This window comes from Mustela putorius, unplaced genomic scaffold (genome assembly GCF_011764305.1).
Source record: "Mustela putorius furo isolate JIRA1106 unplaced genomic scaffold, ASM1176430v1.1 tig00000083_pilon_pilon_pilon, whole genome shotgun sequence".
Classification (NCBI taxonomy): domain Eukaryota; kingdom Metazoa; phylum Chordata; class Mammalia; order Carnivora; family Mustelidae; genus Mustela; species Mustela putorius.
In genome coordinates this window covers 17,007,396-17,032,761 of record NW_025421273.1, presented here as the reverse complement: position 1 = coordinate 17,032,761, position 25,366 = coordinate 17,007,396, and the positions used below count along the sequence as shown (strand labels likewise).

Sequence of the window (25,366 nt, the reverse complement as noted above, 5' to 3'; positions counted from 1 at the left end):
GAGATTTTGCCCCCGCCCCATCCCCTAAGATACTTGGCAACGTCTGAAGATGTTTTGTGTGCTGCGGGTATCTGTCTAGTTGGTAGAAGCCAGGCGTGTCGCCAAGCATCCCACAATTCACAGGGCTGTGCTACAAGTTATCTGGCCCACAACATCAGTAGTGTTGAGATTGAATGTTGTTACCCTTGGTGGATAACATTCTAATGATCTGGTAAAGCACTTTAAAAGAATGTCCTGGTGATTTGGGAACAAGAAAGAAGAACCGGTTGTGCCACAGAGCAGCAGGGAAGGTTTTTGGAGAAGGGGAACATTTGAGTTGTGTTTTGGAGGATGAGTTAGAGTTTTCCAGGAGGAGGAGTGAGAAAGTGGAGATGGGAGAGAATCTAGAGAGGAAGCCAAGTGTGCAGCAAGGTTAGAAGTTAGACTTGTGTGCTCTCACACAGTTAGGGGCTCCTGCAGGGGGGTCCATGGTTTTGATACATTTCTTAGGCGTTTCTGTTCCTGGAGGTATAGAGAGGGATAGCAAGGTCTTCAAGGTTACAAAGAAAACAAGGCTATGACCTCATCTCTGAAGCCAGCAGAAAGGTGGTACTGGTTCTGCTTGGGTTATGGAAGTCAACCCTGTCCTGAAATGGTTGGAGATGCCCATTTGGGTCCCTGTGCAGTCTTGACCCCCAGACTGTTCCCCCACCAACCCATCTTTCCCCATAGGGCCTCATTATAGAGGATATGTAGACGCTGGAGGGAAGAGGGCTCTTTTTGCTTCTCTTCTAAAAGTCCCAGTGGTGGAACCTGCACACTTTTGGTTGTGGTGATAGCCCCTGTAGAAGAACCTAGACCTCAAGCTCTGGTCAGCCTACTAGTAGCTTCTACCCACTGATTTTATCCCTGCTCCTTAGGATCCTACCCAGAAGATGGCAATTTCTCCACCATATACCATCCCATCATGGGCACTCCAGTCCTCTCCCCACCTCCCCACCAGCCCTGCCCATGTTCATCTGTTCTTCAGGGAACACAGATGTGTGCCAATCCAGCAGCAGCCCTGAGCCCTGCCTCTGGCAGAGGAGCTCCTTGTGCTTGAGTACATTTTGTGCTGGGCAGTGGCTGTACTTAAACCGGTTTGGTTTTCTGATCTGGAAGAGTAGGGAGAATAATCATGGGGTCATCATGGGCTTTAGAAGAGTTCATTCACAAGTATCCCTAGAGGGTTGCCTGAGCTGTGATGGTCCACAGTGCCTTCCTCACAAGTCTCTAGGCAACACAACCGCCGTGTTGCCTAGAGACTTGCTCTTTTTAAAAATGTGGACACCAGACCCCAGGAGGTGCTGGCATCTGACCCTGAGCAGCCTTCCCCAGACTCTACGCAGGACTGCTCAGTAAGGCTCTGGGCAGACAAGAGGAAAAGAGGGAGGGCAGGAAGGAAGGTGCCACTGTCCTGTGTGCAGAGGTCCCTGTGTTACAGCTTGATTTGCTGCACTGGGAAGGGATTGAGCTTGGAGGCAAGAGGGACAGGCCCTCAGGGAGCAGCAGACCATGCAGGACTGCTGAATGGCCCCACGCCAGTTCTGGAATCCTTACCTGTCGGCCAGACTAAAGTGCTCCTCTGAGTCAGAGAATCAGGCTGACGATGGTACCAACCACAGGTAAGAGAATAGAACTGAGGAACAAACGCCCTTACCTGACTTCAGGTCCCCACGCACACTGCTTACCAGCCGGGTAGCCTTGCACACATCCCGTTCTCTGTGTGCAGCTTTTGCCTGTGAAGTGGGTTATAAGGTTACCTTCCTGTGAGGTTTCAGAGAAGTCAATAGAAGGGTCCACCCTCATGGCTGAGAGTGAACCATCTGGGCACGATGTTTCAGAACCGGTTCTCAGGGTCTAGCCAGCCTTGGCCTTCTGGGGCCTTTGGAGGTGGCCGTGTTGGGTCACATCCAGGCCCTGCCCTTGCGGGGCCCGCTTAGGGAGAAGGCACATGGGTGTAAGTGTGGCATGTGGTGCAAGGTGGTAAGTGGTGAGGGTGGCGGGGTGGGTGGCGAGGGCACATGGTGGGCATTCAGGGCTGGATGAGATCATTTCCAGTTGGGGCAGCAGGGAAGGATTCTCAGAGGTGGCCTTTGCTTGTGTGGTAGAAGCTAATTAGGAGATGTCATTGAGGACCAGGGAGGAGGGAAGGAGTTCCAGACAGAGGCAGATAAAGTGAAAAAACAAAGTCACTCAGTGATTTCCTGACGGAAGGAGCAGGCATAATGGAAGATGGACTTTGGATTGTCAGTGGGAGGTGCCATTCTTCGGGCCAGCTACCTTGGTGGCCTGTTGGACTCGTACAGAGTACAGAGCATTCGTTCACTGCTGGATCCACAGGGCCAGCCCCAAGTGGGTGCAGGGAGTTCTTGGAAGGAGTGAATGAGCCACACTTACATGTTCTGTCTTTTGAGGCAGCGAGGTCGGGGCTCGGCTTCTGGGCCCCAGCTTGCGCTCTGGAAGCATACTTATCTGTGTGGCTGCTTCTCACTGGACTGCTGTGCAGTAATTCAAGTTTGTCCTTAGTCATCTATAGAGATCTCTGCACATTGTGTTGGATGCACAGGTCCAGCTACCAGGACTGCTTTTAGGAACTAGAAGTTGTTAGAAAGTCCATGCTCTGAAACGCAATCCTCCGGGAAGGTCACGCTCACAATGCCTGGGCTGGGTTCGGAGTTGCCCAGGGCTTTCTCTTTCTCTCTGGAGGCTCTAGGGACCATGAGCTGCTCCAGGAGAGCACAGAGGCCCCTCTTGCCATGCCAGGTCCAACAGCTTCTACACTGGTTGCTCAGGGAGGCCTTCCCAATCTCCTGATACGTCCACCAGGCTCCCTGTGGTTCAGGAGCTGAGGTCAGAGCTGCCACGCCCTGTGACCTGGGCCAGTCACTGACCTCACTGTGGATGGTGTGGTGACCTCTGATCCCTCTTCAGCCCTGAGGTTGAGAGGACATTGGACCTGAAAGAGCTTTGGGGAGTCGGTGGCTCAGTTAGACACTGCCCATATGAAGTGAGTTTTGGGAATCCTCCCTTGATGGAGGGAGTCTCCTTGGGCAAGGTGGAGACCTGGAGGGCGTGGGGGTTTGGATTTGTTTCCTGTTTGACAGGATTGGCGGAAGAAAGTCTGGTCTTGGGGATGGGTGTCTGCGCAGGTGGGAGGCTGGGTGGTATGTAGTCTGCAGGGGAGAGGGCCGCCTCAGGTTGGGCCAAGGTGCCTCCTGTCGTCTGGCTCCCACTGTGGCCAGAGCGCCCCCACCTTGCTGTCCCCACAGGTGTTTGCAGGGTCTGCAAGGCACATGGTAGGCCCTCCATGCCCGTGTCTTTCCTCAAATCTGTGCCTCTGTGTCCTCTCATGTCTTCTGTGAGACTCCCAACCTCCCCCAAGTGTGGGGCAGCCTTCCGGGGCTTATGCCAGGGCCTTAACAGCCCTGAGCTCTGCCCCTCACCTAGCAGTGTTGCTGAGTGCCCCCTGCCAGACCCTGAGCTGCAGGTGGTAGGGGGAGCGGGTGCCCCTGTTATATAGCCCTAGGTTGGCTTGGGGAGTAAAGGGGCCTTGGCCCCATAAGGGCATCAGCCCAGGGAGCGGCTTCTTAGCCTGGAAGGGCAGACCTGTGGGGGTCCTGTGTGGGGGGTGGGGGTCTGAGAAGAGTGGAGGCAGTGGGGTTAGGCCTGTCCTGAACCATCTCCCAAGACTGCCAGGGAGGGGAAGCCCGTGCCTTAGCAGGAATATTCCTTGGTGCACCCAGAATTGGCTTTCTTCCCGTCACTGGCTCATTTCCCCTGTTGCCTAGCCCTGCCCCAAATAAATTACTCACCCAAGTCCTATTCTCCTTGCCTGAGGCAGCAGGAGAGAGAGGGCAAGTGAGGGGAGCCTGCCGCCAGCTATGGCGGGGGGTGTTGGGTACAAATCCTAGTGCCTTGTGGCCTTAGCTGATCTGGAATGAGCCTGAACTGGCAGGACGACAGTGGGACATTTCTGCCTCTAGTAGCCAGCCTCCTTGTGTGTACTAAGCCGAGGTGGGGAGTTTGCAATGGACCCAGATGAGGTCATTATGCTCAATTTGGAGAATTTGGCCCCCTCCCTCACTCGCTTAGTTGTATTTGCAGTGCAGACAAGAGAGATGTCTCATCCAGCCCAGGATTCTGGAGCTGAGCCTGCTGGGGATGACCTTGGGTGTTTCACGCCCCCTGGACTCAGCACCCTGACCATTTAGGGGAAGGAATGTTTAGGGGCAGAACTTCTCCCAGGGCCAGTGCCTACTGATCTCACATGCCCACCCTTTTAAAAGCAGAGCCCAGTGGGGATGAGTGCCAGCATGGGTGGTCATTTGCCCATGGGGTGGTTTCTCATCTGTAAAATGGGCTCGTGGTGTCCCCCGTTAGAATGTAAGACCCCTCAGTCAGCCTTGAAACACACCTGGAAAGGATCTCAGTGGGGGTGGCCTGTCCACAGACCACTTTTGGCCCACTTCTTTGCAAGGGATTTTGTCCATGTTGGGGTGTTAGGATAAGAAGCACTAATCTGGGCTGGAATGAGTTGGATTCGGCAGATGTTAATGGATACCAGGCATCTTAATTTTACTGAGGCATAGTTTAGATACAGCAAGATTTATCTGCTGCTCAACGTGACAGATACTCACAGCCCCATAAACACCACCACAGTGATTTCCAGAAGGGCTCTCTTAACCCGTTGCCGTCGGTGGGCTCCCTCCATACCTAACACCTGGAAAGGACCAATCTGCTTTCTGTCCCTGTAAGTTTGCCTTTTCTAGAAAGTCATAAGAAAGGAGTCCTGCAACCCAGTGTTGTCTTTTGTGTCTGACTTTTTTGTAATGCCTTTGCAGTTCACTGGTGTTGCTGGGCGTGTTAGTGTATGCCCCCTTGGTTGCCCGGGTGTGTTCCACTGTGGATATAGGGTGGTGTTTCTTCAGTGTCTATTGGTAGACATTGGGGTTGTTTTCTAATTTGGACGGTTAATGAGTAAAGCAACTATAAACCTTCATGTATATGTATCTTTTTGTGGACGTGTGCTTTGGTTTCTTGGGTAAATACCGAAGGGCGGGATTGCATGTTTGGTGTGTGGTAAGTATATGCTTAATCTCATGAATCACCAGCTAGACAGTTTTCCAGCTACACCATTTTGCATTCCCACCAGCAACACAGAAACTTTCCAGTACACTGCGCCCCCATCCTTGCCAGCATTTGGTGACATCAGTCTTTCGATCTTCCTGATTCTAGCGGGTGTGGAACGGTATATTTCTGTAGTTTCCAGTTGCTTTTCCCTAAAGGCCAAAGACTCAAGCACCTTTGCATATACCTGTGTGCCATTTATGACATCTTATTTTGAGTACCTGATACCCTTCTAATTTCATTAGTAAATGTTTATTCCGAGATGGATCAATTTATGAAACACGTATATTAAGTGCTCACTACATCACATTAATGCCAAGTGTTAAGTCTTAGGGTGAAAAAGACTTTGTAACCACCCCCCCCCAAATTTATTGACTACTGGCTAGCTGTGAACTGCTTTGATGGCCGAAGAGATAAATGCACTTGAAGCAGGTCGCAGAAAAACTAATTGGAAGCGATGACAAGAAGGTTTGGGACTTCAGGTTTCCCCACTATCCAAAACAGAGCATTCTTTGAAACCTCACGTGAGCCCAAATGGCCTAACGCAAAGAGGCAGTTACCATTGTTACCATTGCTTTATATGAAAAAGAGTATAGAGTGTTCATAGACCCTCCCCAAAAAATCACCTCTCCTGGCGTTTCTGATACTTTAGGATATGTCTTGCTAACAGATGCATGAAATAAATGGAGAGCCCAGGTGCTCCCAGACACGGCTTAGAGTTCTGGCTGTTTGAGACTGAGATGCTGAGTGTGGCTCCTAGGGAAGGAGCTGGGGGTCACCCCACACTGCTCCGGGGTGCCTACTACCCCAGACCAGCTCATCTCACCACAGAAATAGGGCTAAATGCTATTTTGGCTTTTTGCCTTTTTTTATGAAAGTGAAAATCCTGTGTGGCTTGCTTTCGGTTAGTGAAAACTAGTATTAATGTAGATCTTGTGGCATAGTGCAAACTTTGTAAAAGCAGGGAATACCTTTATTGTGTGTCCTGAGTACCTTAGGGAACAAGGTAAATGATTTAAGGGGCATAGGAGGTTTCATGCAGGAAGTAACCCTGCAGTTAAGCCTTGTAAGTAGGGGTCAGAGGGCAGGTGGGGTGGTCCTGGCCAGCCAGGGGAAGGCCAACAGGAATGTCAGAGGTGGCTGGTGGTGGGCGGGGCTAGAATTTAGGGTCAGCTGCTCTGGTCTCAGTCTGGTAGAGTCAGGAGCTGGGGATGCGGTAGCCGGAAGGCTGAGAAAATTGCAGGCCTCTGACCTTGTGGTCAGGTTGGAGAGCAGTGGGGGCAGCTGGGCATCAGGCCAGATGTTCCTGCAGCAGCTGCCTCTAGAAAGCAGAGTGTCTACACTGGAACCTGATGTGTCCTCAGCCTCCAGCCAGGGGGATGTGGCCTCTTTGAAGAGCGCTTGGTTTACCTGACAGCAGGAATGGGGAGTAGATGACCGAGTTTTTATTCCTTCCAGAAAGAAAGCCCAGCCATAGAGACAGATCAGGAGCATCTCAGTGTATGTGTTTCCAGTTTGCTGAGACTGCTTGAGTGTGTGTGGAAGTGGGGGTACCGCAATCTTCTTTTGGTAAATCAGACATTAGAACCTTCTTGGCGAGTAGTGGTCCGGGACGCCAGCCCTGTTCTCGCTGTGAGTCCAGCCAGCCTTCCATCTGGGCTACGAAGCAGGTGGTAAAGTCCACATTTCCCATTGAAGGTTGTGACAGGGGTAGGGTCCCAGTGCTGCGCCCCACCAGGCTGCTGGAGCTAAGAGCCAGGGCTCCATTTCGGGCCACCTGCTGCTTGGCGTCCGGGGCAGAGCTGCTTCTGAACAGGGAGACCAGCACACAGCTGACTCCGGGAAGCTCCCCACCAGGAAGAGAGAGTGGTAGACTTTTCTCCCATGAAACTTGTCTTGAGTGTATCTTACAAGTACATATTTGTACTGTGTCAGGTGCAGAAAAGCAAAGAAAAGACAAGCATCTCCACTTCGACAGCTGCAGACTAAAGAGAAAGAGTTAAAACTACTTCGATTTCTATCACCCGAAGACAGGCAGGCAGGCACTGGGTGTGTGGGTAGGGAGTCATACTGCTGGGATTTTTCTTTATGGAGGTTTTGACTGAGATGTTCGTGCGTGTGTTATTTTTAGCCCCTGAATCCGCTCATCGGGAGAGGGAAAAGCAGTTGACTGCTGCTGCGTTCCTTGTGCTCATTCTGGTCTCCTCCCCGCAGAACCCAGCCCTTGCTGACATCTACACGGAGCACGCCCATCAGGTCGTGGTGGCCAAGTATGCACCCAGCGGGTTCTACATCGCCTCCGGAGGTACCTGTGTGTGCGCCTGGCTGGGGTGCGGGGGTGTGACCCAGGAGTTCCCCAGCCCACCTGGACTCCTAGCTGCAGGGTGGTGGGAGGAGGGGCAGGGGAAGTGTAAAGGAAGGGGTGCAGGAAGGGGTGCCAGTCTGATTAATTTCATTTGGGGCTGACAAGGAAAGTACAAGCCACCAAAAAGCCCCGTTGCAGAACTTCATGGCTGGTGGTGTTCCAGCTGGTTCCCGCTCAGAGGTCAGCAGAAATGCTCATGTGAGATTGGCCAGAGGCCTTTGCAGTAGCTGTGTCATGATGTTCAGGAGCTCATTTGTGTGTGTGTGTGTGTGTGTGTGTGTGTGTGTGTGTTTTCTGAGTTGCAGCGTTGTCTTGTGTCACCTTTATTCATTAGCTGCTCCTTTCCCAGTCCCTGCCAGTGCTGGCCTCAGGCAAAGGCTCCATTTCCCTGGGCTTGCTCAGGCCCTCTGCTCTCTCCAGCCAGGCTTTTGTGTGGCTCTGCAGGAGGCTGGCTGGGAGGAGGGACAGAAGGGTCTTTACCATGGTGGATGCTTTGTTCACCTACTTCTTTGAGGCAGATCTTTCACCATTTACAGATGAGAAGGGGAGGCAGTGGGTGTGCGTGCCCCACCCCCTCCGTTGGTTGACTTACTCATTCCCTCGTTTGCACGCTCAGCAGATAGTGACTGGTTGCTTTACCAGTCTCCAGCCTCTGGGAAAGCCAAGTGAGTGAGCTGCTGTGGGCCAGGGCCTGGTCAGCCTCCCCAGAGAGCAGCAGAGAGGAATGAATTGCTGGGGCAAAAGAGAGGGGCTGGGGTTCACATGCCCCATGGCTGGTCTGCACTGCCCTCCGCCCCTGCGTGGGAGGTATGTGGGGACCTGTCCCTGCACGGTTCGTCCCTTACTCACTGTGCAGGCTGCCTGGAATAGCTCACCTTCCTAGGCCTTGGTTTGATCTCGGAGAAGCCGGACAGAATCCTGAGCCGTAGTGTGTGTGCAATGCCAAGGACCCTCTCATGCTGGTGGCCTCCTGATAGCCTGTGACCAAGGTGTCTGCCACTAACCCTGGGACACGCCAGAGAGACAGGCGTGCTTGGCTGGTGGCTGAAGCTGGCAGTCAGGCTTGTGTGTGAAGGGCTTGGCCACGAGTCTGGCCCACCGTGGGCACTTAATGATGTTGGTGTTTAGACTCACTCCAACTCGATCTATAAAACTTGCTCTAATTTATATGCCTTGGTTTATTTTAGCCATGTGATTTTTTTTCTTTCTTTCTTTCTTTCTTTTTTCTTTTTTTTTTTTGGCCAGCCCTGCTTGCCAGCAAAATACCTTTTCCTTGAAAGCCCCAAGATGTGACCCTTTTAAAATCATGTCTTCTCAGAAGAGGAGTGTGGTTGGCGAGGGCCCCGCTGCCTGCTTGGCGTGGTTTCCCCACCCTGGCGCGTGGAGCTGCAGGCCCGGCTGCTGAAGCACGTGGGAGCCCAGGCCTGCAGTCCACGTCCTGGGGCAGGGCCCTCCACCAGCCAGAAGTCTGGGCTCTTCAGATCCTAGTGCTAAATCAATGAGGAAGCCCAGCACAGAGACCGCTGCGAAGGACAGTCCACATAAATAAAGGGTCAGTTGGACATTCTGCTCTCATAAAGGCGCCCTCATTTGGTGGAGGAACTGAGGGAGGTCTGGGCTGCATGCAGATCACATTTACTTTTCTAGCGAGCTGGTCCCTTGAATCGAGTGAAGAGAAGGAAACCTTCATTGCAGAGATTAGGTGCTGGGCTAAAAATAGTAGGGTTGTACAGAGTTGGGAGGGAGAGAGAGGAAGGCTGAGAAAGGGCTTTGCTCTCTGGCTAAGTGGGTTACCTGGTACCTGGAGTTCCCCACATTAGGGCGGGGATCCCAGTACCTCAGGAGGCCTGTGGCTTGCTCCCAGATGGGGTTCCAGCCCTCTGTGGGACCTATAGGTTTCTGTGAGTCTGAATGGTCTGTGTCCACTGAATGAACCTTCTGGAAAGCCTACTATGTAAGAAGCTCATGCCAGAGACTGGATCCCCAGCCCTGAGCAAAATGGTCAGTCTGCCCTTGGGTTGACATGACCCATGGTGTCATGTTTTCTTGTTCAGAACCATTTCCAGGGCAAACCCAGTTCCCTTTTTCTAGCTGTGTCTTCCTTGGGTAATTTTGATGCCACTAGTCTATGTTCTGTGCTCTGTCCCTTGGGTACCCACCAGGGCTCCTGATCCCAGGCTGCCCTCAGAGCAGTGCACCCAGGCCACAGATAATCAGGCTTCCTAGGAGAGGGGCCTCTGCCCAGGGGAGAGGAGAACAGGAGGGTCGCTCAGGTGAGGAACGTAGGAAGAGAGGCCAGGCTGCGGAGCTGGTGAGCAGAGGCCTCCATGGGCACTGGAAGGCCCACCCCACTCCCTGTTGCCACTCAAGTTGCTAAGCTGCTGGGAAGTAGGGGCAGACTGCAGGCTCAGACTGCTCCCCTTGGTGTAGCGTGTTATCTGGAGGAGGAGATGCCTTCCCAGTGAGGGGACAGAAGGAACTCTCTCCCCATCATCTCTGGCTTCTTGCAGGTGTCCTCTGCCCCTGAGCAGGTGTCTTTGTTGTGTCCCCAGCACTCAGCACAGGGCTCGGCACCCATGGACACTTGATCAGATCTCCTGCCTGCACAGGGGCTGCCCTTGTCAGTGGGGCCCGAGCGCCTGGTCCCCGAGCCCCACTTTCTCTTCCTGGCTCTAGCTGCTTCCCAAAAAGAACTAAATGTGTGGAAGCAACCTAAGCTTCCCTCAATAGAGCAACAGATACAGAAAACGTGGTGCACATATACAATGGAGTCACGATGCGGTTGTAAAAAAGGTTGAAAGCATGCCATCTGAGACCCCACAGAGGCCCAAGAGGATAGCCTGAGAAAGACAAAGGCCATATGATTCCACTTAAGAGGGATATCTAGGGGGTAAAAAAGGATAAACAAAAGCAGAATCAGACTCTATAAATATAGAGAACACACGATGGTTGCCAGAGGGGAGGGGCGGGGATGGGGGCAGTGGGATACACAGGCTCCCAGGTGTGGAGTGAGCGAGTCGGGGGAAAGAAGGGCACTGTCTGGGGAACACAGTCGCAGATGTTGTAGTAGTGATGTCAGGACAGATGGTGGTTACCCCCGTGCTGCACATATCGTAACTTAGGAACTTGTCAGGTCACTGGGTTGTACACCTGAAAGTAATGTGACATTGTCAGCTCTCCTCAGGAGAAACAGAAGGAGGATTAAATAGACGAGCAGGGTCCACGCAGGAGGTGGAGGGTGTGGTGGGGAGGCCATGGGAAAAATAGCTGGCTCCCAGCCCAGAGAGGAGTCTGAGTGCCCCGCACCCACCTGGGAGCGGGAAGGGGGTGGCCGGCTCCATCCTGGCCAAGAAGGTGGGATACAGTCAGCCTGAGCTAAAGACGCTGATGGGGCCAGACTTTAGAGCGACCTGGACCGGCCTGAGCCCAGCTGACAATATGGCTTGGTGTGTGCGTGAGCATGTGCGTGATACTGTGTGCACACGTGTCCTTCCTGCACACACCCTGCTCCGCTCCTGGTACTTCAGCCTCTGCCTCTTTCCTTTCCTGCTGGCCTGTTCACTAGAGACTGAACTAGTTCCAGGTCATCTTTGCAACTCCCTTCGGCCAGGCAGCCTTCCTGGACCTCACCCAGAGAGGCCCAGCACCCCCAGGGCCCCTCAGGTCGTGCTCTTCACATAGCAGCGAGTCTTCCCTTGTCTGCTCTGTGGACTGTGGGCACAGCTGCTTGCTCATGAGGTAGCATCTCTGGTGGCCCTTAGTTTTTTCGCTGGTGAGTGATGACCAGCTTGCAGCGGGCGCCTGCTGTGTATCCAGCACTTGTCTGAGATTTTCCACATGCTGACTCGTGTCACTTCTCAGTAGCCCCCCACCGAGGTGGCCCTGTCCTCTCTCTCTGTTCGGTGCAGCTGTAGGTGTAGGATGCTGTTTGATGCCCTCAGAGCCCCAGGAAGCCTTCGCCTACCTCAGCCTTGTGCCCTGAGCTAGAGGACAGGACCTGTGCTCACAGAGCAGCGGGAGGGTCTCTGTGACGTACTTAAGGGGCCTAGGGACCCTAGGAAGCCCCGGAGCCCCCCTCCTGGGAAGACTGCCCCCCTAAGCCCAATCTGGACTGAGGATTTAAGCCTGAGGAGTTAGCATAAAATCCTCCATCTTCGTGCTAATTTGGGAATTCGGTGCTCTTTTGGAAAGGGCTGTGTGGGGATCAGTCTCAGATCTTGGTGACGGGATCCTGCCTGGAAGGGAGGGGTGTGCCTCTCCCTTGGCTCCCGTGTCTCTTGGTTACTCATCCCCGAGGAGAGGCGTGGCTTTCTGTCTGGAGCACCACTTCTGCCTGCCTGCACCCACCTTGCATGCCTCCCACAAGGCTCCTGTGCTCACCTCACTCGTCTGGGCCAACGGGGGGTGCGTCACTGTCGATGCGGGGGATGCAGGCGAGTAGCTGGAAGGGAGCCCAGGCGGGGGCTGCAAGCAAGTCCCGGCATGCACCAGCCGCACACAGCTCCACTCCGTTAGCACAGCCACTGCTCGGGAGAAGCGGCTGTCACTGGTCTTGGCCCATTTTGCAACGAAGAAACTGAGTATCAAGCATTCAGAAAGGTGCCTGATCCCCATAGGCCATTTAGACCCCTCTGTGAGGAGACTAGAATCAGACCCAGACAGCTACCTGATGCGTTGGGCCGTGCCTCTGTGTGCCTCAGTGCTCTGGTGCCCACACAGGGTTTATTGTCCAGGGAGTGGCTGGTGAGCTGCAGGGACCCAATAGTGGGCCTCACAGGCCGCGTACTCTGACGGGCCAGTGGCCCATTGTGCTCACTTGAAATGCCGCCTGGGGCAGTGGAGCCCCCGGGCCCTGCTGGACAGGCACGCCTCTTGCCCACATCACCCAGGCCCAGGGATGATCATGGCTGTCACCACCCTTTGTGCCCACAGATGTATCTGGAAAGCTCAGGATCTGGGATACCACGCAGAAGGAGCACCTCTTAAAGTATGAGTATCAGCCTTTCGCTGGGAAGATAAAGGACATTGCTTGGACAGAAGACAGTAAGAGGATCGCAGTGGTCGGGGAAGGAAGGGAGAAGTGAGTCTCTGGCCTTGGCGCCTCCCTGCCTGTGTGTCTTGGCTTTGCTCTCTTTGTGGGTACTCCAGCTGGGAGGGGAGCAGTGACCTCTGGGCCAGCTTGGACCAGTGTGTATTGAGGCCCCATGGGGCTGGGCCCTTCTCTTTCTGTCTCTGACATCCTCAGCCCCTCACCTGGAGCGCCAGCTGTCGTGCCCACACTCTAGGCAACAGGAAATGAGGAGGGGGAAAGGGAGCTCCAATCTCTGTTGGGGTCCCTCCCCGAATGCCAGCAGCCATACCTGGCTGCAGGAGAGCTGGGTACATCACCGAAGGTGGTGACCTTACGAAGGAATAGGGGCCTGGTGGAGACGGGGTACGTGTGCCACAGCGCAGGCTTCCCTCCAGGGCACCACGGCGACTTCAGGCACTCGGACTTGGCAGGCACGCCTCTCGTCTCCCTTACTCGGAGGCTATTTTTAATGCATGTTCTGGCAGGGGTTAGTTCTGCCAGTTTTTCAGGTCATCCTGTTGGTCTTAAGAATTCAGTTTGCCTCCAGACACAAGGAGGAGCCCCTGCAGTACTTACTTACCAGATGCCAGCTGAGAGCAGAGCATCGTCTCCTTTCTGGTAGGGGGTGGTGGCTGCTGATTACCTTGGTCCTGCCCAGTACAACCACTAGGAAACCGAGAAGTCACAGAGCTGTTCCCCAGCATGTGTTTCTAAGGGACTTTCCACATAGGGGAGTCTTGTTGGCCCTGGCCCATACAGATGCAGACATCCAGTCCCTTCCCAGAGCCTCTTATTCTTGGATTCTTTGACCAGCACCGCACAGAGCCCAAACCACGGTGTCTCCGGTGTTGGCTCCTTTCACGAATGTGCGTGAAGTGTTGCTGTGAGCATCCCTGCACTGTACCACCCCGCGTACTAGCCTCGCTGCTGCCCACATCTCATCAACCGTCCCCAAGGTTGATTGTTTTCTTCCTGTGACTCTCTGGGTGAAGGTTTGGAGCTGTCTTCCTGTGGGACAGTGGCTCTTCCGTGGGTGAGATCACGGGACACAACAAAGTCATCAACAGTGTGGACATCAAGCAGAGCAGACCCTACCGGCTGGCCACGGGCAGTGACGATAACTGTGCTGCATTCTTTGAGGGGCCACCATTCAAGTTCAAGTTCACAATTGGCGTAAGTGGATGTCCCCCTGGGGATGGTTTGCACGTAAAACCAGCAGTCTTGACCTGCGGGGTTGTGAGCACGTGCTGTTTATGCTGTGGTGTATAGACAGAAGTGGGGTTTGCAGGGGAACGTCCTGTGATGGTGGGACAGCACACTAGCCCCAGGCCAACGTGGCCCTGCCCTCAGGCTGGAAGGGCTGCTTCTGGCAAGGAGGGACCCGCCCTGGGAGATGTGTGTGTGTTTCTGGGGTTGTGGGGTGAATGAGTGGATCTCTGATGGCCTGTGACCAGGGGAGCATCCTGGCCTAGAGGAGCTTTGTCAGAAAGGGGTGGCCCAGGCTTGGCTCTGGTTCTGCCAACTCAAGACCTGCTGGTGAGCTTCCAGGGACACCAGATTCGTCTCCTCTGGTGAGATGATAAGGGCAGGGTCACAGCTGGAATGTGACACTCGATGAGAGTTAGATGCTTTGCCTGTGGAAGACACATGTCAAAACACCTTAGCAGAGTGTCCCAGCTCTGCTCCAGCTCCCTGGTTGGGACAAGGGTCTGAACCTCAGCCTCACTTTTCCTATCTGCAAGGTGAGTGTGGGGGTATCAATAATAGTGCATTTTAACCATGAACTTAACTGCACAGCTGCCCACGGGTCCAGAGCAGTTCTCAGTACTACCTCATCGAGGATTAAATGAGAGAAGGTCCTTTATGAGGCTCCGCGGGGACCACTGTTTACTTTGATGACTGAACACAGTGACTCATAAACCAGGCAGGGTGTGGCTGGAAGGGACGATGCCACTTCCTCAGCAGGTCCCCATGGGGTAGCACTCGGGCAGTGGCAGAATTTCCAGTGCACATCTTGGCTTGGGGATGGAAGAGCTCTGCAGGGCTTCCCTGCTGGTGAAATGGACTCCTTTCTGCCCCCAGGGCTCCTGAGTGGGGCCAGGTGGCTGCATGGAAAGCCCCACGGGGTGTGCAGCTCAGAGCTCCTTTTGTAGCGGTTCTTGTGGCCGTTCTTGTGGCCGTCCCCTGTGGCTGCTGCCCAGTTGGTAGGTGATGGGGTTTTTGTCAAAGGCTGTGTTCAAGGTCAGTATTCACTAAGTGCAGATCAAGGTTCTGTGGGATGAGTCAGATAGCTAAACTTCATGCCTTGCACCCAGGAGAGAGAGGAGGAGGGGTTGGGTTTCTGTGGCAACAGGAGGCGGTCTTTGCTTCACTGAGACAGCTCAGTGAAGCTGTCCCTATCTCCAAGTCCCCCTCCTCCTCGCTACTGTTTGATGTCACTTGGATGTGATCTGGGCTGTGGGCCAGTGAGGCTCCTCTCCCTGCCCCAGGAAGGGTCACTTCCCCTTTGCAGATGTAGATTAAACCCAGCCAGGAGGAGCACAGCGGCCCGTCAGCAGAGCCGGGTTTGTGCCCAGGCAGCCCGAGGCTGTGACTTCAGCACTCTGCCAGCCTTCCCTCTGCTCACCTGGGGACTTGGCTGGAATAGTCTTTCTCTTTTTGTTTTCCTTTCTAACGTGAGAACACAGCCCTCACCCCAACACTCCAGCCCAGGGCGATCAGATACGAACATTTGCCCCCTGCCTGTGTCCAGGGTGAACACACAGCTTGTCATCAGGTCTGCCTGTGGAGCCTATCGCCCATGGGTCCTGCTTCTGGACCTGGCTGCAGATCAGGAATGGAGGACGTTGGATAGCAGCCCAGCACCACAGCTGGCTGGCTCTGACCGTTGGATGGGCCAGTGGTGTGGCTCGGTCCCCTTGGGAGACAGGACGGTGATGGCCATTCTCCTATGGGAGGATGTAAGATGCTGGTGAACATCAGATCGGAGTGTCCACAAGGAGATCTTCGGGTGCTCCAGACAGGCTCAGGTGGCCAGCAAATGAAGGATGGGGAGAAAAGTGTTCGGGGCCCTACACCCACCCAAAATGGCCTGTCAAGTGTTGACAACTGTGTAGATCAGTCTGACTTTGGCATGTGCATCTCCCCTGGAACCTCAGAGACCCAGAGTGCACCTACCATGGGTGGCTGTCTGCCTGCCCCCCTAGGCTCCAGCTCCTCTCCGTCTCTCCTTCTGCACCATGTCTGAGGCTGTGGGACGAGGACTGAACATGTCAGGAGCACAGAGGGGTTGAGCTCAAGTTGCTGCTGTGAGAAAGACGAAGTTGTGTTTCCATTTCAGTAAGTGCTAGAATAAAATGCTGGTGGTGTGTGTACCCAAGGGGAGGTGAGGGCAGGGTTAAGCCAGAGTGCCTGAACGTGCTCAGGTCAGCCCTCCCTGGCCATCCTGCTGCCCTACGTGGGGGTGCTGGGTAGCTTTTCTCTTTGGTTCTTGAGCTCATCTGTAAACTGGCTGCTCATGTTGTACAATAAGTGTAGACTCCTGGCTCCTGGGGAGCTGAGTAAGGACCCACTTCATCTCGAGCCAGCCAGGCCCTTGGGCTGTCAGGTCAGCGTCAGCATGAATTTTCCTTTGCCTGGACCTGCGATGGGCTCCAGAAGCTGCAGAAAGATGAGGTGAAGGAACCAGCACTGAAATAGGCTCTGGACCCCCTCATTTCAGAGGCCATGGGCCACTTTGGGCAGATGACATCCCAGGATTGTAGGGGACCGGCTAGGGGACCGAGGCTTGCAGCGTCTCTGTTTCTGCTTCGTGCTGGCATTTTGTGGCAAAGGTTGAGGTTCCCTTGGAGGACCCAAGAAAGAAAGAGCAAGTGTGTGTGCCTTCGCTGCCTCCTGCTTCTGCAGCAGGAATTTCTTCCTGCCATGGCACCGGTCCTTGTGACCAAGGCGCGGCTAGCAACCCACGGGCACATTGGGCAAGGTTCAGCACCTTTCTGGCCTTGCCCTTTTCCATCAGGGACAACCACAGACTCCCCTTCTAGAGCAGGCACCCGGGAGGATTACGTCCTCAGCCTGTCCTGCAGCCAGGTGTGGTGGTCTGTAGGTTACTTTGTCTAACTCAGTGATTGCTTAGGTGGCACTCATGAGGCCCAAGCCTGCTTGTCCAGGCTGTGGTCGTGTGATCTGGAAGTGGAAACTTCCTGCCTGAGCTTCTAAGGGCGGATAGAGTCCACCTGAGGCAGAGGGGACACCTGGTCTTACCTCTCCAGCCAGGCGTGCTGTGCAGCATGGTCAGCTCTGAGAGCAGCTTTCTCCAGCCACCTGTGGTGGGGGGATGGGGTGTCCCGCTTCCTTTGGCACAGTGGAGGTGAGTTGAGCTAGAAATGTGTCTTGGCTATTATTAGAGTCATTGCCTTTCAAGGCAGTTAAGTAAAATTGGACCTCTGCTATGCAGGATTTTCTTGGGGGGTGTTTTTCCCATTTTCTGACTCTAAGCAGGGCAGAATGCCCGTGTCAGGCCTTCGGTGTGTATCAGGTGCCTGCTTTGGACAGGCTCTGGGCTGGGCCTGCAGAATGGTCTGCCTTGTCCTTAGCCGTTCTGCCTTCTGTCCTCATATCTGCCGGTCTTGCTGTTCAGAGAGCTGTGGGTGTGTTAGTCCTGGTCACGTTGGGGGCCAGCGGGATAGGTCTTCTTCCTCCCATTTCCTTCCTGGTCTGCTCTTGCACGGGCTGTGGCTGATGGTGGGGCAGTGACCAGACAAGCCTTCTGCACCTTCCTCTGGTCCTCTTTCTGCAGAGGAAAGTGGTCGCTGAGCCAGTCTGCCCAGGTGGCAGGAGAGGCAGGCAGAGGATGGGGATCACTTGTGTCAGCCACGCTGAAGCAGGAAGAGGGTGTGGTGCTCCCCCTCCAACCACTGGACAGGGGAGACTTCCCAGAGGGAGAGGAGGCCAGGTGTGAAGGGGGCAGTCGACTGAAGGAGTGAGGCAGTGTTGCAGTTGAGGACGGAAACCCACTTTCAGAGCACTGACTAAAGGTGTGTGCTGTGTGCTGAGGGAGGATGAGGAGGTGGGCCCAGGTGTCTGAGCCCATTTCTCCCTCCATGAGTTCATGACAGGGAGCAGGACAGGTGGGCAGGGCACTGTGCTGTGAGAGTTAGTAGCAGCTATATGTTCTGGGGACAGCTGAGGCCAGTGAAACCAGGGAGGGCCTCCCAGAGAGGACACCTGAGCTGACCACCTCATCTGCCTGTGCTCGCTGGAGTCAAGCCACAGAGCCCCGTGGTGCTCTGACCCTGTCGGTGACGGGGGCTCAGGTATGTTACTTATTACCTAATGGCTTCACAGCTCTTCTCAGTGTCAAGAGAGGGCGATGATGGGGGAGGGACAATGACAGTGGGGGTTCTTGGGAGGATCAGCTGACACAGGGCTCCACTGAGAGTCGGCTGTGACTAATGGGCGGGACAGGTGTCGGTCAGACACTGAGGACCTTCCACATCAGGGAACAGCCTGAGGGACCTAGGCCTGCGGGATGGTGCTGCATCTCCTCCAGGGAGCATGGGGAGGGGAGGGCCAGGGGCTGTGAGCCCCAGTCCAATAGGTGGTGGCTGGGTTGAGCAGCCAGAGGAAGGAGGAAGCCCCGCAGGTATGTGAACCCTCCCCATACCCCTCCCACACCCCTCCCCACCTTGATGTTTCCCCAGACCCCTTCCTTCATACTCAGGCCTCACCTCCCTATGGAACAGGCTATTTTTAACCCTCACTTTTTTGGTTAATGAGCCGTTCACTGCTGTTTTCCTTTAAGTGGGCTATTTCAGGAGCAGACATCAGTTTCCTACTCATTTGGACTCTTGGCCCAAGCTGCAGGAAAAGCTGACAGGAGTTTCTAAAGCCAAAGGCCTTGGTTCACACAGTGCCGGGTTCTCTGGGGGCATCCGCTGTTTCTGGCCCTCACTAAACCCAGGCTTTCCCACAAGCTTGCCTTGTTCCAGGGCCTGGGGAGTGATGTGCAGCATTCTTTCGGGGGAGGAGGGCCATGAGCCCATTGTGTGTGATGTCCCCTTCCCATCAGAGATGCTGAGTGCTATAAGGAGTCGGATTCCCGAGAGATGGCAGCCAGGGCAGAGGGCCCTTCTGAGGAGAGGCAGCGGCCTGGCCTCATAATGGGATCACTCGGGCCGCTGGGTGGACATGTGCAGGTATGCAGCTGAGTGTTTGGTGCTACCCTTCAGGAGGGCATCCTGACTTCTGTGAGCTGGGCTTGGGATCCAGGACGTTCCTGTTCTCTCAGGGAAGCAGCGGAAACTGGAGTTCGTTGTGCAGTGGAACTGAGTGGTGGCCAGCCACCTATCTCATGGCGTATTCCTTACACCCGGTGAAGGGGGCCGGCATTGTACTGTAGTGACCCCTGTAGCCGGGGTTCATTCCATTTCTTGTGCCCTCTTTTGGCATCCAAGTTGTTAGGGAGACCAGTTGGCTCCCTCACAGCCCTGGGTGGAAGGCACCATGGTGGCATTTGGCCTGGGGAGGGAAGATCTGACCCAGGTACTCCCCACAGCCAGTGCAGCCAAGCCTAGAGATCTGGAAGAGAAACCAGAGCCCCAGGTTCTCTCTGGGCCTGGCTGTCTCGGAGGGGTTGGAGGTTCCCCAAAGCCCTAATGGTGGTAAGGTGGTGAGTGACAGGTGGCTATGAGGGAGACAGAAGCACCCAGGAGGGCTTGAGAGATCCCGGCTTGGGAAGCAGACTCCTTCCACTGTGGTTCAGCTTGGCAGATTGCACCTGCTCTAAAACCCAGAGGCCAGACCTGGGAGCAGGGAAGGTCAGCCCTCACCCAGATGAGCACACACTGTAAACCCGGCCATAGCCTTGTCACCCTGCAGGCCTGAGCTGGCTGAGGCTGGGCCCTGGGAGTGAGGTGTGTGGCATGTTAGTAGTGGGAACTGCCTCCCAGTGGTCCCAGAATCAGGGCCAAGTTCAGGCTGAAGCTGTGAGCCCATCATAAACCTCCGTCACAGGCACCGGTGATGATGCCCTAGAGGACAGGCTCTTGAGTCAGAACCAAGTTGGCAGCCCCATGATTGTGCTTGCCGAAAAGAGATAGGAAGGCAAGCCAGCTTGGTGGCTCACCAGTGTCACTGCGCTCAGAAGGCTCAGGCTTTCCTGTCCCCAGCCTTGCGGGGGAAACCCCCTGAGGGAGAGGAAATGCTGGCTGCTTCCGGCCTTATTAGCTGAGGGGAGCAGTGGGATCTGAAGAGCAGCATGCCGGGCTGTCTCCGTGCTCCAGCACTGGACCCGAGGCTCGTGGGGCCCGAGGGGCCTGGCCTGGAAGTGTCCTTGGGCAGAGAACACAGTCTCCTGGCTCCGAGGGACGGAGCTGCCTGCAGCAGGGAAACCCCACTGCGGGGCAACTCCTCTGCTCAGCCTCCCAGGTGGACTTTGCAGACACGTGGATTCCTCTGGTCCTGGCCTGTGGCTTCCCTCCTCAGGATCCTGGCCCCAATTTCTCCTTCCTGGCCTGAGCTGCTTCGCCAGTGCATTAAGCATGGTGTCCTTGAAGGGCTCTTCCTCTGGGAGTGTCACAGACGGTGTGCCCCATGCCTGTTCCTGGGCTGCCGTAACAAGGGATGACAAGCCAGGGGTTCAGCATGGGTTTATTCTCGGTTCCTGAAGCCAGAGCCTGAGCTCCCCATGTCAGCAGGCTGGTGTTCCCCAAACTCCGTTGGCCCGAGGGGCACCCTCCCAATCTGCCTATGTCTTCACGGGCTCTTCCCGCACCCGCTATCTGTCTGTCCCAGTCTCCCTCTTCGGAGTGCACCAGTCACTGTAGTGGCGCCGCCCTAAGGACCTCATCATACCTCGACTGCATCTGTATAGACCCTCTTTCCTGAGGTTTCCATTCACAGGTGGCACAGTTTCAGCCCAATTCAGCCCCTTGCATGACACAGACACACATGGAGCCTTCACACGAGCGGCTCCTGACTTAAGTGGACTTGTGCTTGGCCTCAGGGAATGCTGTGGGGCAGGTGATGGGCGGTTAGGTGTTTATGCCCCAGGAGCCCTTAACCCTCCCTGCTTTGAGAAGCGCTTATATTATTAAGTTCACTGAAGGGGTGTTTCTTGAAGGTAGGGGAAGGGGCATGTGGCATTTAGAGGATGTTTTCTTATGCAGACCTTTGATGGGGGAGAGAATGAATCTTTAGGATAGGAAATCATCCCTGGAGGTCGTCTGGAGTCTTAGTCCCCAGAAGTGCAAAACCGTTGTTTAATTTCTTTAAAAGCTCAGTTGTTAACTCCACTCCATCCCAACCCTTCCCAGTACCTGCTGTGTGCCTAACCCTGAAGACTCAGGGGAAGAGGCCTAGGGTTCTGGACTTGAGCTACCTCTGGGGCCCTGACTCTGTCTGCTCTGCAGATTGAGGGTGAGGGGAACTCATGCATCCCACCAAGCATGGGGCTGGGAGGCCTAGCAGAGGACGGCCTGGGCACAGATGGGCCTGGGCCAAGGCAGGCGGGCTGAAGCAGACCTCCTGGTGAGTCAGGAGCTACTTCGGGAGTATTCTGTTTAAGGGCCGAGGTCTTCCTGTGGACTGACCGTTCACACTGGCAGCTGGAGCAGAGGTTTGAAGCAGACTGCGTATTTCATAGAGAACTTTCCAGAACCTCCTGCCATCAGGTGGATAATTGTGCTCTTTCTTGCAGGACCACAGCCGCTTTGTCAACTGTGTGCGATTCTCTCCTGATGGGAACAGATTTGCTACAGCCAGCGCCGATGGGCAGGTGAGAGCCGGGGCCTGGGGGTGGTAGGGGCTCATTTGATCACCTCCCAGCTCTTCAGGGCAGACTAGCCTCCCAAAGCTTGTCTTGCTGGGGGAACTATCGCTTTCCCTCCATTCCATTCCTGGAAGGTGCACAGTTCCCAGGCTGTGTCATCACAGCTTGGTGCGCACCCCCACACCCCCGTTCCCATCTCTCTCCTTTTAAATGGAGCTGGAAACTCCCCCGTTTAGCACGTTTTTCAGATTCCTTTTTTAAGAGTCACAGTAGCAAGCTCTTGACGGTAGAGCAGGGACGGGGAAGAGCTCATCTTGCGTGCCAGCTGGTGAGCGCGTCCTCCCACCTGTGACCCACGTGTGTGTTATTCTTTGAAAGATTTACATCTACGATGGAAAGACGGGAGAGAAAGTGTGTGCCCTGGGAGGCGGCAAGGCTCATGACGGAGGCATTTACGCTGTGAGTATGGATCCGTGGTGTGTGACCGTGTCAGCCACCGTTGGGGGCCGTGTCCATGAGTGCAGTGGTCAGTACACAACTAGAAGTTAGAACCATGAAGTGTGAGGGGGTGAAGTGGAGAGCTTCAGGATCACACAGAAGGGGTGTCGTAGCTTGGAGAAGCCAGTGGCTAGAGCAGGGAGGGGCCTGGACACCTGGTCTCCCCAGCCGTCGCTTCTCCCTGCTCAGAAATGGGGGCTTTGGGCAGGCTGCTTTCCGAGGCCCCTTCCCACTCTGTGTTCTCTGATACCGGGCCCGCTGTTTCATTTGAGTAGATCAGCTGGAGCCCTGATAGCACCCATTTGCTTTCTGCTTCTGGAGACAAAACCTCGAAGATTTGGGACGTCAGTGTGAACTCTGTCGTCAATACGTTTACAATGGGCTCCACCGTTCTGGACCAGCAGCTGGGCTGCTTGTGGCAGAAGGACCACCTCCTCAGCATCTCCCTGTCTGGGTACATCAACTACCTGGACAAAAACAACCCCAGCAAACCCCTGCGGGTCATCAAGGTAAGGCTGCGTGGCAGCCAGTGGGGTGGTGGAAAGGGCTGTGGCCCAGCGAGGAAGAGGGAGAGCTGGCAGGAGGCCGAGTTGGGGACCCACCTTGGGGGTTTGGTCAATGGCAGGAGGCTAGTTGCTTTGGGGTGTGTGTTTAGCAGAAGTGGAAGGCTGGGGCCGAGCTCCCCTTAAGCTTCTAGAAGCACTGGAGGCTCAGGGCCTTGGTCTGCGGACAGTGCCCCTCCCCCTACTGTCAGGAGTCCCTGTGTCCTGGGGTGAATAGCCTCCTTCAGGTAGGAGCTGACAGCTGGAATGCATGGAGCTCCAAGAGCATCACTACAGACTTGGAGGACCAGGAGAGCGCCTAAGGGACGGCCAGGAGGCCTGGGGACTGGACCTGGGCCCTGTGTCTCATTTGAACGTGGGATAGAGTGTGAGGAGGCCTGGAGTGTTACGTGGTTCGAGGAGGGAAGGCACATGGGAAGGAACAAGTTTGGAGAAACAGGCAGATCCTGAGGTTCAGAGGCCTTGAGAGGTGGTCAGGCCCCAGCCCAGCTGCCATCCTGTCACCTGGAGGGCTTCCTCGGGGCAGCTGGTGCCCAGGGTCTGCCCTGGGGACTCCTGCTTCGGGGGTGGGGGAGCATGCCTTCTCCCTGCATCAGCCCTAGTGGTCTTGATATCTCAGGAAGCCAGCAGCCCAGCGAGGACCTAGGAGGTTGGCTCTCGTGCCAGTCCCTGTAGACACTGCCTCTGCCTGGAGTTGATGGAGACAGTTGTCCGAGGTGGGAACTGCTGTGTCTCATTCAGAAGGGGATGTGGCTTGATGAGATTGAAGAGGATTGATGTGGTAACACGGCACTATCTATCCTCACTTTGGGTTCCATGCCTGCTGTCATGCTTCCCCCAGCTTGGACCTAAGCACGGGGCATTGCGGCCTCCTCCTTGATGGGTCCCTAGCTGGCGCAGTGCCTGTATTGTGCAGGTGTGTACAGCCTGGCACAGAGCCGGGGGGCACGCATGACACAGTCACTTGACTGGATCTCTCTCTAGATGGGATGGGGAGAGATTCCTTGAGAGGTTCAGGCCGTTGTCAGCCCACTTGGGCCCAGAAGAGCAGTTTCCCACTGGCCACTGAAAGCATGGAAACTACAAGCTGGGCTTCTGTTGCTCCCAGGCCAGGTTGCAGAATCTTGCAGGCTTTTACAGTCAGCAGTCAGAAAGTCCTTCCCGTTCCCGTTCCCGCCACAGTAGTGTACGTGAATCCCAGGGGGTCCTTGGTGCTGATCTTGCGCTGCAGAGGCATCTGAGCCAAATGTGGGCGCCCCAGAGAAAGCCGGAGTTGGAATAGCAGTTCTTAGCCCTCCCGCTCACGGAGATTGAAAGAGGGCTGGATACCTGGAGACCCTGAAGGAGGACCAGGAGGCCTTGGAACTGGACTTGCCCCAGAGGGATTTGGTCAGAACCTGTAGGGATGGCTCTATCTGTTGGTACCCCGACACCCGCGGCATTTTGCTGTGTAGCTGGAGCAGCAGTTCTCAAGCTAGAAGGTCTGTGAGAGGCAAACATGGTGGCTGGGTCTGTCTAGACACCTGCGGGGCATGTGTTAACTCACAAGTGCCTGGGGAGTGCTGCGGCCCCAGGCAGGGCAGGTGCAGGTCCTGAGTCAGGATGTGCAGGGGGGATGCCCAGTGGGGCTGATCTGGTCTGAGGACCAGATCAGTATCAGGGCTGATAAGTATCAGGGCTGGCAGGACTCTGTCCTAGAAGGAGACAAGAGGTAGAAAGGACCCACTGTGTCCCCTGAGAACTGTGTGTACCTTTCTTGGAAGCTTTTTGCCACAGTGTGGCAACAGGCGGAACCTGCAGAATGCTCGGGAAGCTCTGGGGGTGAGGCCTGTGCAGAATTGTGCCACCCGGCCACAGAGCATTGCTGAGAAAGACCAGACAGAGACCCACCCACCCTGGCCCCCAGGAGCAGTTATAGTGAGGTTATGTGTTCCCTAGTAGCAAGGGACTGGCTACAGAGGAGTTGACTGTGCCCCCCACGTTGCCGGTGAGGGAGGTATTGGGGGTCAGGGTCCGCCAACAGCTTGGGTGGGGAGGGGCATGTTGGGAGAGAAGAAGCTGCCTCACAAGCTAGGAGTCAAAGCTAGGGTTGTATGTTCCAGTTTGGGGAGAGAATAGACAGTAGAACCCGGGACTGTCTGGGTCTCTGAGTGGCTAGGAGGTCTCCCCTGGGTCCTGGGACTGTCTGGGTTCCTGCAGGGCCCGGATGTGTGCCCACCTGCCTCTGTGAGCGATGGACCCCCCTTGTGGCTGATCCCGCTCACTGCTGCTTCCCGTCCACGGGGGCTCAGCTCGGGACTGGGGCTCACCGGCATCTGCCAGATGTGAGCAGCAGTCCCCCCAGTCAAGGGCGCTGCCAGGGTCATTGCACGGACCAGGCACTCAGCTCCTAGGGTTTTATTAGATCCGGTTCTTGGCTGGGGTTGAGGTTGTGTCCTGGGAGGGAAGGGCTTCATGACAAGGTTTTGCCAGATGGGCCGTCAGCTGGGGAAGAGCTGGCCGCGGCTCACAGAGGGGGTTTTCGGGCACATGGGGCTTCAGGGTGTTGGCACAGACAGGCGCCGCGGTGTGGAAGGCCTTGTGTCTCGTCATCCCGCGGGGGGCAGTCAGTGGAGGGCGGCTGGCAGGTGGCAGAGGCAGGAAGGCGTGTTCTCCGCTCACCTGCTCTGTCCTCTCCTGTGCAGGGTCACAGCAAATCCATCCAGTGTCTGACGGTGCACAACAATGGTGGCAAGTCCTATATCTACTCCGGGAGCCACGATGGACACATTAATATCCTTTGACTCACAGAGCTGGCTCTGGGGCCACTGGCAGGACAAGTGGGAGTGTTCTGTCCCTGTGGAGCCGGAGGCCAGGGTAGCAGCAGGGCTGCAACCAGAGGGCCGTGTCCACGCTGAGGTCCCTGGCTCTGGGCTGCAGCCTTGACCCGATGGATCGCTTCTTTGCAGCTC

The 25,366-nt window shown here is 55.4% G+C and overlaps 1 protein-coding gene across 1 annotated transcript in view; it reads left to right on the top strand.

Annotated features, from left to right (window-relative positions):
* The window catches only part of WDR1 (WD repeat domain 1), a 44,068-nt gene that overhangs the window by 5,960 nt on the left and 12,742 nt on the right, over positions 1–25,366 (top strand). Inside the window, exons 3-9 of the mRNA XM_004770554.3 lie at positions 7,363–7,453; positions 12,446–12,593; positions 13,577–13,757; positions 21,283–21,360; positions 21,733–21,813; positions 22,128–22,361; positions 25,100–25,187. Coding sequence (XP_004770611.1) covers positions 7,363–7,453; positions 12,446–12,593; positions 13,577–13,757; positions 21,283–21,360; positions 21,733–21,813; positions 22,128–22,361; positions 25,100–25,187 — 901 coding nt within the window. The remainder of the gene's footprint in view (positions 1–7,362; positions 7,454–12,445; positions 12,594–13,576; positions 13,758–21,282; positions 21,361–21,732; positions 21,814–22,127; positions 22,362–25,099; positions 25,188–25,366) is intronic.